This window comes from Ctenopharyngodon idella, chromosome 4 (genome assembly GCF_019924925.1).
Source record: "Ctenopharyngodon idella isolate HZGC_01 chromosome 4, HZGC01, whole genome shotgun sequence".
In the NCBI taxonomy this organism is placed as follows: Eukaryota; Metazoa; Chordata; class Actinopteri; order Cypriniformes; family Xenocyprididae; genus Ctenopharyngodon; species Ctenopharyngodon idella.
The window spans coordinates 29294690-29312456 of NC_067223.1; the positions used below are offsets into that span (position 1 = coordinate 29294690).

General features: G+C 38.3%; 1 protein-coding gene across 3 annotated transcripts in view; it reads left to right on the top strand.

Moving 5' to 3' along the window:
- Nucleotides 1–17767, top strand: part of tbc1d22a (TBC1 domain family, member 22a) — a 157957-nt gene that overhangs the window by 101996 nt on the left and 38194 nt on the right. For all 3 annotated transcript variants that reach the window (XM_051890141.1, XM_051890143.1, XM_051890142.1), the window contains one exon: nucleotides 1805–1932. In XM_051890141.1, coding sequence (XP_051746101.1) covers nucleotides 1805–1932 — 128 coding nt within the window. The remainder of the gene's footprint in view (nucleotides 1–1804; nucleotides 1933–17767) is intronic.

The window sequence follows — 17767 nt, forward strand, 5'->3', positions numbered from 1 at the left end:
GAGGTAACACAAAGGCCAAATTCCTTTAATCATCCATTGCAATTGGTAAAATTAAAGAATATAGTTCTGATGTGCAGCAAAAGATTGAAAGTGGCTGTTAGAAAATAGGTAAAGCATTGAAAATTTAATTTTCCCACCATCAGGGCAATAATTAAGTAGTTCCAATCAACTGGAGATGTTACAAATCTGGGGTGTGTTTCCCAAAGCGAACTATGGTACCATGTTCCGTCATTACCGATAGAGTTCAATGGGACTTGCTTTCGGGAAACGTACCCCTGCCTGGAAGAGGACGCGTGTACTTAATGCATGGCGAGACGAATAATTATGAGTGGCCAAAGTCTCTCCAAGGGTCACAGCTGGAGAATTGCAGAAATTAGAGGGTCTGAAAGCCTAAAAAAATATCAACCAGCACCTACATCACCTCAAGTTGTGTGGGAACGATTCAATAAAAATCCTCTGCTTTCACTCCAGCATATTCAGTTGCCAGACATTACTGAAACTTCAAACGGGACTGGGTTCTATGGTCAGATGAAATAAAAAAAGGAACTTTTTTGGCAGCAATCCCACAAGCTGGGTTTGGTGCACACAGGGATAAAAAAAAAAAAAAAAAAAGTACCCAATGCCTACAGTTAAATATACTGCTGGATCTTTGAAATTGTGCACCTATTTTTCTACCGAAGGTCCTGGACATCTTGTTCAAATACATGGCATCATGGATTCTATCAAATACCAACAGATAAAAAAACAAAACCTGACCACTTCTGCTAGAAATCTTATTATGGGGCATGGTTGGATCTTCCATCACCTTCCAATGATTCAAAACAAACATCAAAATCAGCACAAAAATGGGTCACTGAGCACAAAATTAAGGTTCTGCCATGGCCATCCCAGTCCCCTGACCTGAACCCTATAGAAAATGAGTGGGGTGAACTAAAGAGGAGAAGCACCAACATGGACCTTGCAATTAGAAGGATCTGGAGATGTTTTCTATAGATGAATGGTCTCTTATCTCTTGCCAGGTGTTCTCCAAACTCATCAAGCATTATATGAGGAGACTTTATAGATAAAAAGAACATTCTATTCATCATAGAATCCTGAAAAAAAAAAAAATTGTATCAGTTTCCACGAACAAAATTAAGCAGCACATTTTCAAACATTGATAAGAAATTGTTCTTAAGCAGCAAATCAGCACATTAGAATGATTTCTGAAGGATCGTGTGACACTAAAGACTATATTATTATACAGTTATATTATATAATTATATATTCTGAATATTCAGTATATCACCCACAACCCTCAACTAAAACCTGTCATACATAGCCAAAGATTGCCATCTTTGTCAGGAGGCAAATGAAGATGCATACATTTCTGCAGGGACACGCAGTCATGCATGTTACACACTCTACCCATCAGTAGCGCGTCCGTGTTGATTAAAGAGACACCCATAAATAAAGCTGCTGTTTCCTCTCAAACATAACACACTCAGACATTGTGCTGACAGCTGAGTAATTACCTCATGCTTACATGACAGCGTCGAGCACATGATGGCACGGACGGAGAAATTCTTTATGGATTTATTAGGGTGTTATGTCTTAGGCCCGGCAGGCTGTCATCCATGAACTGTGTCTGCTGTCTATAAGTGGGAAAGTGGCGAGGAGAATAAGTGTTATTGTTGTGTTGTGTCCGCCGAGCGTCTGTCATTTATTGTTCGGTCTCAATTTTACTAAAGAGAATATAATGATGCTTTAATTGTTTGTGATAGATGAATAGGGTGATTGACTGTGCTGTTTTTGTACTGAACAGAGATGGTACATCGCCACATGCAGCAGTATGAGGTGGAGTATTTGCAGTTTGCCTTCCGCTGGATGAACAACCTACTTATGAGAGAACTTCCTCTACGCTGCACCATTCGCCTGTGGGACACTTATCAGGTAAAAGAGACCCTCAACAGTCTTTTTGCGATCAATTACATATAAATGTTATGCTGCTGTATTTCAAATGAAAATTGTCATAATTTACTTAACCTTAGCCCTCTCCGCCTTTAGAGTTAGTTAATATATATATATATATATATATATATATATATATATATAGTGTGACCTCCTGGACATTTTCTCAAAAATGAAAGATTTTGAAAGTTTTCTTTGCCTTCCAGTCTTTTTCCGTTCGATTTAGGTTTAAGAGAGCCAGGTTTCTGCCATTGATCAAGTGTAAGGGGAGGTCACTAAATACTTACCGCTTTAGCCTTTAAAAGCTGTTTTTTTTTTCTGATTTTTTTTCTGTTTTTTAATACTGCATACAAATTTACTGTATTTGTAATATAAGTCGCTGATGTCCCCAGAATGTGTCTGTGAAGTTTCAGCTCAAAACACCCCTCAGATCATTTATTACATCTTGTCAAATTTGCCCCTATTTCGGTGTGAGCAAAAACACACAATTTTTGTGTGTGTCCCTTTAAATGCAAATGAGCTGCTGCTCCCGGCCCCCTTTCCAAAGGAGGGTGGAGCTTTAACAGCTCACACTTCAGTTGCTTAACAACAACAAAGCTGGAAAATCTCACGCAGCCAAAATGAGGATTGTCAGTAACAGTGTTCAGCCTTACATTGTTCAAACCGGAGTCGGATACTGATGGAGAGACTCAGGAAGAAGTTACTTTTAGAATGCATCTGGATGTTTCTGAACGGTTAGTGGATAAATTTATGTAGTTGCTGTGGAGTTGATTCATCTCATCAACAAGCATGTCGTCATGTTAATCTTTTGTGCAAAACCCATATGTATGTTTATGATTGCTATCAAATACTGTGAATGGTCTAATATTTTTTACAAAATATTGCTCAGACAGAAACGCTCCTTTTTTAGCAATTGAGCTTGCCAGGGTCAACTTGCAAACTATCCAAGTTAACAAGACACTAAATAGTGTTCAGTGCTCGTCTGTGTAGCCAATGACGGAACAGTTAGCATGCTTTGCTCAAACTTTTGCCATGACCTTAGAACTGGTACACCGTTTTCGCTTGCGGAAACAAAATGACGGCGCAGTGGGTGGAAACGTGCAGATTAAAGGGAGGTAATGTTATAATAAGATCTCCTTCCTACATCACAAAGAGAGCACAATCTGAGCGGCTCGTTTTTTTTTTTTCTTTTTTTTTTTTTCCTCCACATGCTTGCAGAGAAAGGCTTGCCAAAACAAAGTTACTGAGTTGTCCTTTGCACGTTTTCTGGGTTGGTATTCGGTTATTAAGTCTGATGTCACGCGGCAGCGCTTCCGGGTCCAAACACTATCTCATACCACAAGAAAACAACAATTGGTGCTAATATACACACACGATGTGATGTAATACTTTCAAAAAATTATAATCATAACCTTTATCTCCATACCAAAATCCCAGATGGCCAGACAGTGATTCATCTTTTAAAAATCCTTAAAATATTAATGTCTGTGATGCTTTGAGCACGGAGACTGTTGTGTAGACTGTAAGTATTTTAAATGTTTAACTTTAAAAAGTTAAATGTTTAATATGAATAAATAGCGCTCATAAACGGCCGTGGAGATGGCATTCTCAAGTGAAACGAGTCGAGGCTTGGACCCAGAAATGGCGTTCCTTACGTCACGACTTAACAAGCGGATAGATGCACCGGGGACCTGATTATAGCACTTAAACACGGAAAAAGACAGATTTTCATGATATGTCCTAATTATTTTAAACTTTCTTAGAATGACTGTGTTTGCACAAGACTTGTTCTTGTGTTCAGATAGGAACAGAACTCTGGAGTCTCAAAATGCGTTTTAATCATCTAAAAAAAAATGCAATGGTTGTGGCGGGAAATTCAAAGAGCAGAATAAGACACAGCACAGCATTCACAACGTCATCTGCATGCGTGTTGTTGTTGTGACTGTCCTATAAAAAGGATGTTTTTAAAGAATCAACGTTTCCGAAAAGGTTTTACTGTATAAAAGCTGAAGCACTGCATACTATTTAAATACCACTGCTAAAATTATAGCAGTGGACTTTCAATAAGTCAATAAGAACAAATAAATAAATAATAAACAGATATCTAGTAAACTAATAATACAGATGCAGGTTTAGTTAAATGAATCAAACTGATTCATTGAACAAATAAAAATGAATCTTTGATACTTCATAAGTATCAAGGATTTTCAGTTAATGACCAATTGAAATTTTGAACTTTGTTCTTCACGCAAAGCTATTGCATGACCAATATTTGCTGGGCCGGTGCCCACTAGGAGCCTCAGCAAACGTTGAAGGATAATCCCCTACCCCTTCTCCAAAACTATTGTTTTTATTGAAGAACAAACAGTTCTTGAAACTTCATGGTTAATTAATGTAATATATCAATTTTCTATTTTTGAAAACAAGCAGTTTCATTATAATTACAGGAAAAATACAGAAAATATATTCTTATATAAGACATAGAGAAACACTGATGCACTGAGTTATCACAATTACCATGACAGCAAGAGAATCTTTGACAGTAAGAATTAAAGACAGTTCAATACATCCACCTTATTATATGTCATTACTGAAAAATACCATGAAAATGTACCTGCTTCTATATATATATATATATATATATATATATATATATATATATATATATATATATATATATATTTAAGCTGACATTTCTGAAGGCAGTTGCTTCACATTTAGGTTTTTTCGTAGGTGTACTGTATATGGCTAGATTTTTAACACCAAGCCATGAAAAGCCCCAGAGCATGAAAGATGAAGAAACTTTAGCACAGCCAGGAACTTTAGAGGTGTTACTGACATCTAACCCAACACTTTCACGCTGTTTGTTATAACGGGCTGCCATTTCCGAGTGAATGCAGCGGTCCTGGCGTTTCCGTGCACTCAGCTCAAAATAGTAGGAAAATTATACTTAATTCTTACTTTAAACGAATTTCAAATTACTTTCATGGTAATTGTGATAAACCATTATAAGAATTTTTTTGTCTCGCAGTTGCATGCTCTTTACTTCCTGTCAACAACAGACGACTACTGTATTAAAGGTCAGTTTCCTTCCATCTCTACTGCACAGAGGAAATGCTTTCAACAGCTGACTGTCCCTTTATTCTGCTTGACTGATTTGGATTTTACACAGATTGTAACCATTTCCGATAGACAGTTCACATGGTCTGTTTGGCTAGCTGTTACTCACTGGGGACGTGTCACTAGATTCTTTCGGACAACACCAGCCTCGTCATTGATGCGTGTTGATGTGTACGTTAGCGCGGAGGGCGCCACAAAAACACTCTCTTGTTAGGCCAGTCACAAGTCAATAAGACTAGGATATTGCTTAACATGCAGTATTGATCGTTTCTTCCAATAAAGAGAAGCTCGTAGGTTGTGGAACAAATATGTTATATTAAAATGATTTCTGAGGAAGTTTAACTTCCATGGATGGCTTATTTTCTTTGGTGAAGGTCTCAGTTTTGGTCAGGTTATGATTGCAGGCACTCTTGAGTTGCTTTCCGATATTGATTTTACCAGCTGAGCAAACAGTGAAAGCAAGGGCAAGAGGAGATAACTGCGGCAGGATTTGCAGCAGCAACCCATGATTGTTTTAGCACTTTATTGATGCTTGAGGTCACTTTTATTCATTTTTTTTTTCGACCAGTTTTCCACTGACTTGAGAGCCGAATAATGATGTAACTGAGTTACTACGTAACATGCCTAAAAATAAACATACCACAATGTCTTTATGACTGTTACTCAGAATTTTGAGAGTAAAATGTATTGTTCAAAGTAACAGAAGGGTCAGTAGCTGTTTCCATCCAAATTTGCGAATTTTACTTATGCACAGAATTTGAATATTGCATAAAACCTTTGCGAATAAAGCAGCGTTTGCACCCCATATCTTCAAGAGAAAAAAGTTGTCACTTCCTGGGCAATTGAGACAAAATATCTGCAATAAAAAGTGCAGTTGCTGCAATCGGGGAAGCCGCGTATGTCATAAATTGCTTGCACCTCAGTGTGCACTGCCGAAACGAATAAACACCGTCATGTCGTGTGGAACAGTTCTGGGAGGTAATTGTACCAAACCATTTAGATAGACAGACATTGATTCAGGCTAGGGGTGTTAACGGTACATGTATTCGTCCTGAACCGTCACAGTACAGACGTCGCGGTTCGGTGCTTACATTCAGTCACAGGCGATCCACACTCCAATCCAGAAGGTATTGCAACGCCGTTTGCTAACCGCCACAACTGAAAAAAGAGCAGAAGAAGAAAAGATCTACGCACCAACCCAAAACAAGAGGTCAGATGGCACGCAAGAGCTTGCTAGTAGCCTATACGCTGTTTCTCATTTCATTTTTGTGATGGTCCAAAAGCTTCATGGAAATGAAACCAAGACGGCAGAAAGTGGCATCCTGTTTGTTTTCTTTATTTTACAAAAGCACAATATTTTGTTTTTATTGTCAGTGTTTTTGAACACTGATTTTTGAATCCAGGGCTGGGGGAGGGGACATGTAAATGTACCAAACTGGCATTGAACCGTGACCCCAAAACCGAGGTACATACCGAACCCTGATTTCTATGTACCGTTATACCCCTAGTTCAGGCATTTTTAGAATGACCAAACCAACATTTCAGATTCTGTGCAGTGAAATTGGTCCACTGGTTAGTTCAGTAATCCAGTCACATCCTCTGAGTTTTAAGAGTTTAAAGAAAATGTGCCGCTTTGTATGTTCCATATGGTTTTAGAAAACGTTCATACCGTTTTCATTGCTGATTTTTGTCATTTTAAAAATCATGTCACTTCTGAGCCACCAGTGACAATGGTTCCTAGTTTGTGACCAACATGTTTTAGGGGCCAGTGCAGAGCCAGTTTATTTATTTTATTTATGGCAGCGGCTATTTTCACTGTGCAAATACCAATAGATGCTATTTACACTAAGTGAAAATAGCATATTTTCTTAGCGATAGATGCTATTAACAGCAAATAGAAATAGATGCGATTTACACTGTGCAAATAGTGATAGATGCTATTTACACTGAGTGAAAATAGCAATATATTCTAGCAATATACAATAGCAGCATTTTCTTAGCGATATGCTATTTACACTAGGTGAAAATAGCGATAGCTTCTATTTAAACCATGTAAAAGTATCAGTTCTTTGCAATAAGTGTAAATAGATGCTATCTATACCTTATTTTGGCAGATACTATTTGCACCTCAGTATTTTTGTACATTAACAGGATGCAATAATATCATAGAGTGTAAATGATTAAATTTATTATTATAATTATTAAATGGATGCTGCCTTATTGGGAGAATAAAAACCCTCCCTACACCTTCGCCTAACCCTACCCAATAGACACTTTTAATATTATTAAACACTCGTTTGGAGTTTATTTCCACTTTTAGAACATTATTTTCATTTTTATTGAAAATAAATGCGAGCTTTGCAAATGGTGGACTCGAACCTGCGTCGATCGCGTTAAAAGCCAGGTCTGCGAGCCTTACTCGCTACTGCTGTGCGACTGACGACATCTTTTTTAAAACTTGAGTGGCCCAACCAGACATTGGTGGGCGGAGCTAGTGTAAATAGCGTTTGCCAACAAGGGATGCTGTTTGCACTTAGTGTAAACAGACACTCCGTTTATTTATTTGCCAGCCCAAAATTACTTTGGTGAATATGCTTAAAATGGTGCGAGATTGGGCTTTAGAACTGTGTTGGTGTAACAGGGCAGCATGAGTAGGTAAAAGCAAGAGAGAACTGACTGCCGGGGCAAGTCTTGATGCATCCAAACCTCCTTTTTTCCAAAGCATTGGCAGTTGATGCAAAAGTTTTATAGGTTTTTAGCTCTTACTTAAAACCTTTGACTTTCCTGTGTATATATTCAAACTGAGGAGGTCGATCATGTTATTCAAAGAGAAGTGAACCAAGCTCATCTGTCTTTGAAATGAAAGGTGATGTGTGCCCTTCTGAAGACTTCAAGATGTGACATTTCCAATGCGTAAACTTGTGTGCATTGACCTGATAGCGTTATTGTGGTCATGGCGTCATAGCCTACTGTTACCTCGGCCAAAATCCTTTCTCACGCTTCCATCAAATCACTGGGCCATTTCACTCATGTTTGGCCAGAAGCTATGAAAGTCGTGCTGTCAGGGCCGTGAGCTTGCTTGAAAGTGCTCGCTCAGAGAGAAGTGAACCCAGCTCAGTCGTCTTTGAACTCAGAGAGGGTCGTGGATGGAGGACTTCAGGAAGTCTTGTTTTGTACAGTGAATTGACTTCAGACGGAACGTACTCATGGAAACTTTTTCTGAGCTTGTTGAAAAGTTCTTGTCAAAGTAAAATTTAAAGGTGATGTATGTAGTTGAAATAAAAGTACTTTCATATACCACTGTAGATCACTCTATAGGCTAACTTCCTGAAGAGATGCAAACAATAGGAATGCACAATATCTCAAAAGGAAAATCCATTTTTGATGCTGTACATTACAATGTTGAATTGCTTAAATTGTCTTGTGGCATTTACAATGATTGATTTTAGTTTTGAAGGTTTTTTTTTTTTTTTTTTTTTTCTATTTAGACAACATAGAATATCAGTATTGGTCATTTATCGGTTATCGAACATAATCTTGAATGATCTTACCACCAGTATTTAAAATTGGTCCAACCTTAGTAAATGCTGTGCCTCTGTGGTGCTTTAGAAACATAACTGTGGTTATTTGAGTCGCTTGGCATCATCCAATGGGGGCAGAACTCCTGAGCAGTTGAAGATGTGGGTGGGGCAGACAAGATGGTTGAAATGTTTTTGAAACCTGTTTGGAAATAGGCCTTATTCATTAACACAAGCAGAACAAATATCAGATCAAGAAATTTATAAAACCATTCTGAGGTAAATTGTTGCATTATACATGAATGGAGCAATGTATAGTTTCTTGATTTGCTCAAATTCTTTCTTCTCATATTTCATGAATGAGACCATTTTTTTATTTAAACTTTGTGATTCCTTTTGATGCTGCTAGTGGTGCAAAATTACCTTTTTGAAATAATGTGTCGAAAAATCCTAAAGCAGTGTAAATGATACACTTTCTTCATACTTCGTTTTAAATATTCAGTAAAATCATATTTTATTGAACACTTTACTGCTCTTTTCTGCTCAAGTGAAGTTTCAGAGATTGGAAATTTAAAGTTATTCTTATTCTCTGTTTTGCCAAGTGCTCGATTTTGGACCCTAGTGTGAATTCCTCAACAGAGGCCAAGAATAGAATGTAATTCATCCCATGCATTTTTAATGCATAACCAAATAGTCTGAAAATGACTGCTCGCACTCTCTCCCTCCCTCGCCGACTCTGACAATCTGTGTCATACTAACTCACCTTAAAGATCTTGATGGCCCGAATTAGCCAACTCTGAATGATGAATATTTCATGGGCTTTTGAAAACAGAAAGAGTACCTTCCCTTGTATCTCTCAGGGAGATGGTTTCTGTGCTGTTCACAGTGCATTGTGAGTTTTTCTTGATCTGTGCTGCTTGTTGTCATCACACTGCTTTACACGCTGACTCATGTTCTTCAGAGCACTTTTTTTTTTTGTACCCTTCACGGCTCCTCAAGAAAAACCTCTACACAGTAAACAAAAATCCTCTATACTCCTGTGAGCAGTATGTCAAAGCACAAGGTCTCTGCAACTGCCCAGTTTCAGTGTGAATTTTCATTCCGTTATGAAATAATTCTGTTCTGATAGAGGAGGTTCAATGGCCCCCCATTGAATTGTTGGTTTATTCTTCATGTTTGTGGAATTTTACAGTAATTCTCTTTGAATGCCTATTGGCATGGGCGTTAGACTACACAGGGAAAAATGTGTAGGATTTGCTTGAAAAAAAAAAAAAAATAGGAAAGATTGTCACTAAAATTTGCTAATAAATTTCACAAATAATTGCAAAGAAAGGGCAAGTAACACATCAACTTAAACATGAATTTTTGAAGAAAAAAAAATCTTGTAAAACATACTCCAATAATCTTTATAAAAATGTTTTTTTTTTAAAAGTTGTAAATAAGAGTGTACACCACTTTGGCTACGTTCACACTGTGAGCCTTAATGCTCAATTCCGATTTTTTCTCAAATATGATTGTTTTTTTTGTTTGTTTGTTTGTTTTTTTTGTTTTTTTTGTATAGCTGTTCACATTGTTTTTTTAGGGTGCGTTCACATTTGTAGTTCGGTTTGTTTGGTTAGTTTGGTCCGGACCAAAAGGAAAAAAAGTTAGTCCTGGTCCAATTAGTATTCAGATTGGCAATTTTATCACCGAACCAAAAGATACCGAACCTAAAGGCATAGGGATACATTCACAACCTGATTTTATGACATATTGCCTATTTTGAGACGGAACTTACCAAATGTCCAAAACAATGCTGTGTGCTGAGATAAATGCGATTGTTGTGTGTGCGTAGCCTGCATACGGTGGTATTTTGGCCAGCTGGGAACCCGTGAAGAGCTTATAAAATGTGTAAAGGAGTCAAAACAGCGGCGGGAATCCCTCCGTCACACACACAAACGATCTGCTGCGTGGAGACGCGTGTCTGATGCCTGTGATGGGCAAACTTGCGACTATGATGAGAAAAACCGATATGCGTGAGGATTCTGTCCTTTTTAGGGTCTCATCTTCCTGTTTTTGGTTCGTTTACATGTCTTTGGTCCGTGTTGCATTCATATATTATTCGAACCGCGCCAGAGTTCGTTTGGAAGCGGTCTCGGTCCACTTGTTTGGTGCGCACCAGGGTTCGGATGGCAGAGTTCACACATGTTCAAATGAACCGCACTAATAGAGCAATCGCACCAGGGTTCGTGTTAATCAAACCAAACATGTGTGTACAAAACCTTAAATGTAGCCAATATCAGATTTCCAGTGTGAACATAGCATGGTTCTGAACTGACCTGCGTGCGTAAAAGAACGATGGATTTTTTTTTTTTTTTTTACCACAAAAAATTGCTTCTCAAAATTAGTCCAAAACAAGCCCAATTGCGTTCCATGGGGTATCCTGGTAAAAATCGCGTTCCGAGGGTTAAATATCGCATTGGTGAGGTCGCTTCAACCCAGGGAGTTGCAAAACAACCCGCGGCAACAGTGAAAAAGTAACCCAATTCTGCGGGAAAATCGCAGACTTGGCAACACACACAGAGCGCTGTCATATGAAAGTGAACACGGAGGGCATTAAAGTAAGCGATTATGCTTTTATTTATAGTGTGATCTCCCGCGGAAGCCAGCATAATTACGTGCAGGCAATATGAAAAATTAAGACAATGATGTAACAAAAGAGAGCAAAGTTTTAAAAATTTTATGATATGAGCCTTCATGTTTTGCTTGTATTATAGAGCTGTCTCTGTAATACTTACGAGTTCTGACACATCACTGCCCTTCTACTGACTACCTTTCACAACTGTCTTGATAACATTGGGTATGTAAAATATTTGAATAGACTTCCATGACCGCAGAATCATGACGAATGTTGATCTCGAGTGACGTAAAAATAGCATGAATTCCGATATGACTGTTCACACTGCAGTCGCATTACAAAACATCTAACCTATATCAGATTTAGTACCACATATAGAAGTGGCACAAATCGGAATTGAAAAGATCAGATTCCATGTGGTTTGTACTGTTCACACTGTCATGGGGAAACAGATATGAGTCACATCTGGGCAAAAAAAAAATCATATTTCGGCCACATTTACCTGCAGTGTGAACGTAGCTATTATGCATCTAAAATCTCAAAAACTGTGGTTTCCAAATTATGTTTATGGTATGTTTCCCAGAAGTTTCCTTTAAATATTTAATGAACAACTTTAAGGCACACAGTAAGCTTTTTCAGAATGCACGACGTGTTTCACAGGCAGAAAAATTTCTGATTAAAAAATTCTGGCTTAAAAAAATAAAAAAAAGTGTGGGCCGCTCCCCTGACTCTTCTTGCTGTTTGCAGAGCCTAAGGCTGTCACAGAGACAGGTGTGATTTCTCAGGACACCTATTTTAGTGATATCTGTCAGGTTGTAGGGAAAATGTATGCATGCTTTTCCAAAATCGCTTACAGCACCTTTAATTTAACTAATTTAGAGCACTTATCTTTGCATAAAGTTCAAGAGAGGCTTCTGGTTTCTTGCCAGACTTCACATTTTATGAGATTCCTTGGCTATACCTCAAAACCCAGTAACCTGTCTCATTAGACAGCACATTCAGGAATTAATAGGCTTTCTCTCAAATTCTAGGGAATATTGCATTTAACCTTTTATAGATAGGGCAGTCCCAGAATGAGCTGTTTCAAGTTCAGTTGAAAATTGTTCATACAAGATGCCAGACAGAGTCTAAGGAAAATTGTTAAAGCAGTCCTTGATTATGATTTCACTTTTTTATATATATATATATATATATATATATATAAAACTTCAGTTAGTGTGTAATGTTGCTGTTTGAGCATAAACAACATCTGCAAAAGTATGATGCTCAAAATTCAAAGGGACTAGAATGAGCTTCTTCCCGTGTTGGTGACATCACAAACCCCAAAATGTACATAAACCCTGCCCCCGAGAACACGCAGCAAAGGGGATGAGGCCATGTTGGGCTGCTTTAGAGAAGAGGAAGAGTTGTTGTAGTAGAGTGTTGTTACCATGCCGTCATTTTACGCTGGACTGCTTCACAAACGAGGGTCAATTCAACACTGGATTTGCACAAAAGATTAACATGATGGCATATGCTAGTCGATAAGTTGAATCAACTCCATAGCAACTACATAAGTTTATCCACTAACCATTCAGAAACATCCAGTTTCATTCTAAAAGTTGTAACTTCTTCCTGAGTCTCCATCAGTGTCCAACTCCAGTTTGAACAATGTAAGGCTGAACACTAGTGGTTCAACGGATCACAAAACTCAAGGTTCGGATCATATCACGGTTATTAAGTCACGGATCGGATCGTTTTTCGGATCAACACAAAAAATTGGGGGGTGGGGGGTAACTTTGCATTTATTATTTAGCCTACTTTAACTACTCCGATACCACAGCAGAAACTACTAGCCTAACTAATACATTATTAAAGGCAAGTGAACAGAATGTAAAAAGAACAAATACTGTACACCAATTACAAGCATAGATATACACAACATAAAGTTACAAATAAAGTATAAGGTCTAACTGTAGTGTTAACTTTCGTGTACAGAAATGTAATAATTAAATGTAGCCTATAATGACACTGTTCACTGTATAAATTTAATATAGATTAATCTTTGTTAAAGCTGTGTTTTGTTGTTAAATTGACATGACAGACAACAGCAGGTATTTTTAGGTTGCTGTCACTTTAAGAGTAAGACCCCATGCACACACACATCCGATAGATAGCCTACACATCCGAATTCTCACCTCGTTCACTTAAGACAATACTTGCCGAGAGGGGTATTTTGACTAACATAATGCGTGTATTTGTCCATCCAAGTGCATTGAGGACGTGAAAGAAAAATAAATTTTGAGTTCGCGAGCGATCTGAAACGCGCCTCTCTCTGTGTGTGCGCGCACGCACAAGCCTTATATGTATGTGCGTCTGTGCGCACTGATAACAGCGTGGCGCGCGATACCGAATAAAATCCTATTTTGCCTTTCTTCTAGGCTGGAATGGTTTTATATCTATTTAATGTGTAAACTAGCAAGACAAAACATGTGCAGGTTAACCTTTCACTCTGTTGCGGTTAAACTTGCAATTGATCCGTGAATCACATGCGTGCTGAACCGTGGGGCTTGGTCCGTACGGATCACGGATCAACAATGATCCGTTTAACCACTACTGAACTCCATTATTAACAATCATCGTTTTGGCTGCGTGAGATTCTCCAGCTTTGTTGTTGTTGAGCAACCGAAGCGCGAGCTGTTAAAGCTCCGCCATCTTCTGGAAAGCGGGCCGGGAGCAGCAGCTCATTTGCATTTAAAGGGACACACAAAAATGGCGTGTTTTTGGTCACACCCAAATAGCGGCAAATTATATAATTTAATAATAATATAATATAATATAATTGTAAATATAACTTGTGTACTATTATTTGTTTTATTATTTGTATTATCTATGTATTCTATATCTATGTATATCTATGTGTTTCCATTTTCTTTCCATATTTATTTATTGTTTATAAACACAGCCAGCCTAGTCTAAATTAGACGGTTCATTATCTTACCAGGTTTTGAGATAGCAAGTCTCTGAAGACTTGGTAAAACATATAAAGCGAAAGCAGTTTTACTAATGTGCTGATACTGTCTCATCACTAAAGCAGAGATGTATTATTTGCAATGGCAGTATCATGCGCAGTGCCTGAGGTGTCCTCCCCTCAGTCCAATTACACTTTCAGTATGTCTTAGTCTACTTGAACCTGAAAACAGTAATAGCCCCTCTGTGGTCCTTTGACGCACTGAATGTGTATCACAGCCATCTGCCATATGTGTGTATTTGTATAGCCGGGGCTTACAAACGCTATTTTGCTCCTTGACGTCCTTGCTACAATTACCCTTGTCTTCGATATATTATTCTTTAGTGTGGGTCTGAACATGTTCATAACACTAACACATACCACTATGAGCATTTTGAGTGTTCAGTTCCTGTTTAAACTCCCTTGAGTGAATCCTAAGGCAACCCCACACTTCAACAGTACGTATGTGTGCTGATTTAATGCATGAAACCTTGCTCTGTCATGATGCAGCTTGTTACCCAGCAGGTGGTTTTGTAGTTTCCTTCCCTCCAAACGCATCAATAGCATGGCCTTCAATTATTGAGCTACCGTGCACAGCTGAAAGTGAACAGGGATGTTTCGTGACCCATCACAGTCAATAGAAGTCAGTGGACTAAAGAATAAATGTGTGTGCGTCTGTCTACATTGCCCACAGCAAGGTCTTACGCTCTTTACTGTACGATCACATCAGTTCTCCGGTGTGTTTGTTGGGTTTCTCAGCAGGAGGACTTATTAGAAGCCCTTGGCAAGCAAGAAGTCTCTTTTAATGTTGTGTGCTCAAACCTCTAACTGCACGTCACACATCTGGGCACCGACTTTGGCGAGACCTCCCCAGGATGAGCGTTTGATATCACCGACAAACCTCTCATAAACTGTTATGTGGTCTTCCTTTAGGGGGAGCTCTGGGATTTTTCTCTGAGATTCATCTTCTTGGTCTACATTCTCAGTTCTGTTCAAACCCCAGCTGAATCCATTTCTGTCAGAGGGCTGTTTGAAAAAAAAACTAGGAGTTATCATGTGTGGCTAAGTGTGAAGCGTGATAGCGTCTGTGCTAAAGAGCACGGTGTCCCTGGCTCCCCCCGGTTGGTGATTGAGCCGAGAGACTGACGGTCTTGCACCGCCTGGCGCGAACTTCTCTCCGCTATAGAGCCAGGGGGACTTCACAACGGTTTGTTGGCGTGCTGCGAATTAGCAGATTCAGCTCAAACGCATGCAATGGTTGATGCGTTCCTGCTGTTCACGGGTGCTTGTTAGCCCTGTACAGTTTAACAAAACTCCCCCAGCTCAAGCCTTTTGCCTCTGTAATGAGCTAGAAGATTGCTTCTGCTAGGACAGGCTCATCTGCAGTATCTCCCAAAGGAAAGAAACACTAGCTTTAGCCAATTCCAGCTATGCTCTTCTGCATATTCCTAAAGGCTTGAATACCAATGAAATGTTTCTATATCTAGAATTCACATCCAGCAAGGATGTTGCTTCCTTTCCTTTCCTTTCCTTTCCTTTCCTTTCCTTTCCTTTCCTTATTCGGCCTTGCATGTGTGCATTGTATACATCACTGCCCCAAGCTGTAGTTCCATTCTTCTTTTCCCTTATCTGTGTCGAATCCGCATCTAAAACCTCACCATAAGGCACATTGGACAGAATCTTCCCAACAGGGATTTGAACCAGAGACCTGAATCCCTTTACCTGTCCCGTGAGGCTCCCCTAATGATTGCCCTATGTTTTCTGACACAGAAAAGGCAGTACCCAGAAGGCAAGGTCCAGGTCACTGGCACAGCCCCTTGAACATCAATATTTCATCACTTCTTACATTAAATCTCCACTGCTAGTTTCTTCGTAGTTCCTGCTCAGTCACTTACAGAGCAACAGCTCACCGGGTGCCCTGCACTCAATCATTTACGATAAAAATGTTAGCAAAAGTCAACCCTGCTGCACACTTCTTCTTCTTGAGCTGAAGCTGACTTCAGTGAACGGCTGTGGACAGATTCAATCTATAATCGAACGGGACTTAATGGCTCTCAGACAAAATATTGCTTTCAGAGAACATTCTATTCCTATATTCCTAATTCCTTCAGGATTAGTTCTCACAAAAAGAAAAAAAAAATTATTTAGAAGTTGGAACACAAAAGCAGATTTGTACCATTTTTTTGTTTGTTTGTTTGTGAGTGAGTGCTTGCAAGCTTTAAAAAAGGACAGTAAAAAGCTTGAAGTATCCTAAAAATGGTCCGTATGACTTGTGTGCTATATTACAAGTCTTTTGAAGCCATTAAAAAATTGATAATGTATTCTGAAGTGAACTGATAAGCCCATGTACCCTTTTAGACCACTTTTAACTCTGAAGTCAAAAAATCATATTTTATGCTGCTCATTATTTCAACCAATCCAGTGATTTGTTACTTCCCTGGCATTTTTTTATTGCATACCAATCACATTTAGCCATTTTTGAGTTAGTCCCACTCAGGTGATGTCACACAAAGACACCCAAAAACTTTGGTGTTTCGGGACCCTTCAGAAATCAACACATTTTTGCAATTTTCAGCCATTTCTCTGGAAAGTACATTGATATTATGTCAAATAAGAGATAAATGTATTGTTTTTGTGTATGAACAAATAGTACTTTATCATTTTATATAATTTACTTCTCTGTCATTGAATAAATATATTGATGCTATACTTCTTTAAAATAATACATTTTTATATTTTGTGAATCAATCATGATGTGGGCTTATTTGTAACACATGTGGGCTTAAATAGTGGCAAAGTACCAATTAAACCCATGCCAGACTTCTGACTTTATTCATATCTTAATTTTATATTCTAAAATGTACATCAACTAATTAATACATTTTCAAATGAGAGATAAATCTTGCATTTTAACAAATGATTGTCTGAAAGTGATGGTTCATAGTTAAAAAGGTATCAAATATTATCATTTTTCTTTGATATACATATTGTTTCACTTCAGAAGACATTGATTCATCAAAAGGGGCCGTATGGATTACAGTCATGTTCACTTTGTGTGGGTTTTGAAGCATCATCTTTGAGGTCCCGTACACTTACGTTATGTGGACTCAGAGAGATTTACTATTTCTTTATAAAAATCTTTAAGTTCATCTGAAGAAAGAAGGTCATATATAACTGCATGAGCATGAGAAAATGATGAGAGAATTTTCTTTTTTGGGTGGAATAGCCCTTAAAGGGATAGTTCACCCAAAAATGAAAATTATCCCATGGTTTACTCACACTCAAGCCATCCTAGGTGTATATGACTTTCTTTGTTCAGACGGACACAATCAGAAATATATTTAAAAATACCCTTAGTCCTCCAAGGTTTATAATGTTTGTCAGTGGGGGCCGTGTTTTGAAGTCAAAAATAATGCATCCATCCATAAAATAAAATAAACAGTACGACTCCAGTAGGTTAATAAAGGTCTTCTGAAACCAAGCGATGTGTTTTTGTAAGAAAAATATCCATATTTAAAACTTTATAAATTCAAATAACTAGCTTCCGGCGGACGACCGGAGTCGATTTGCGGT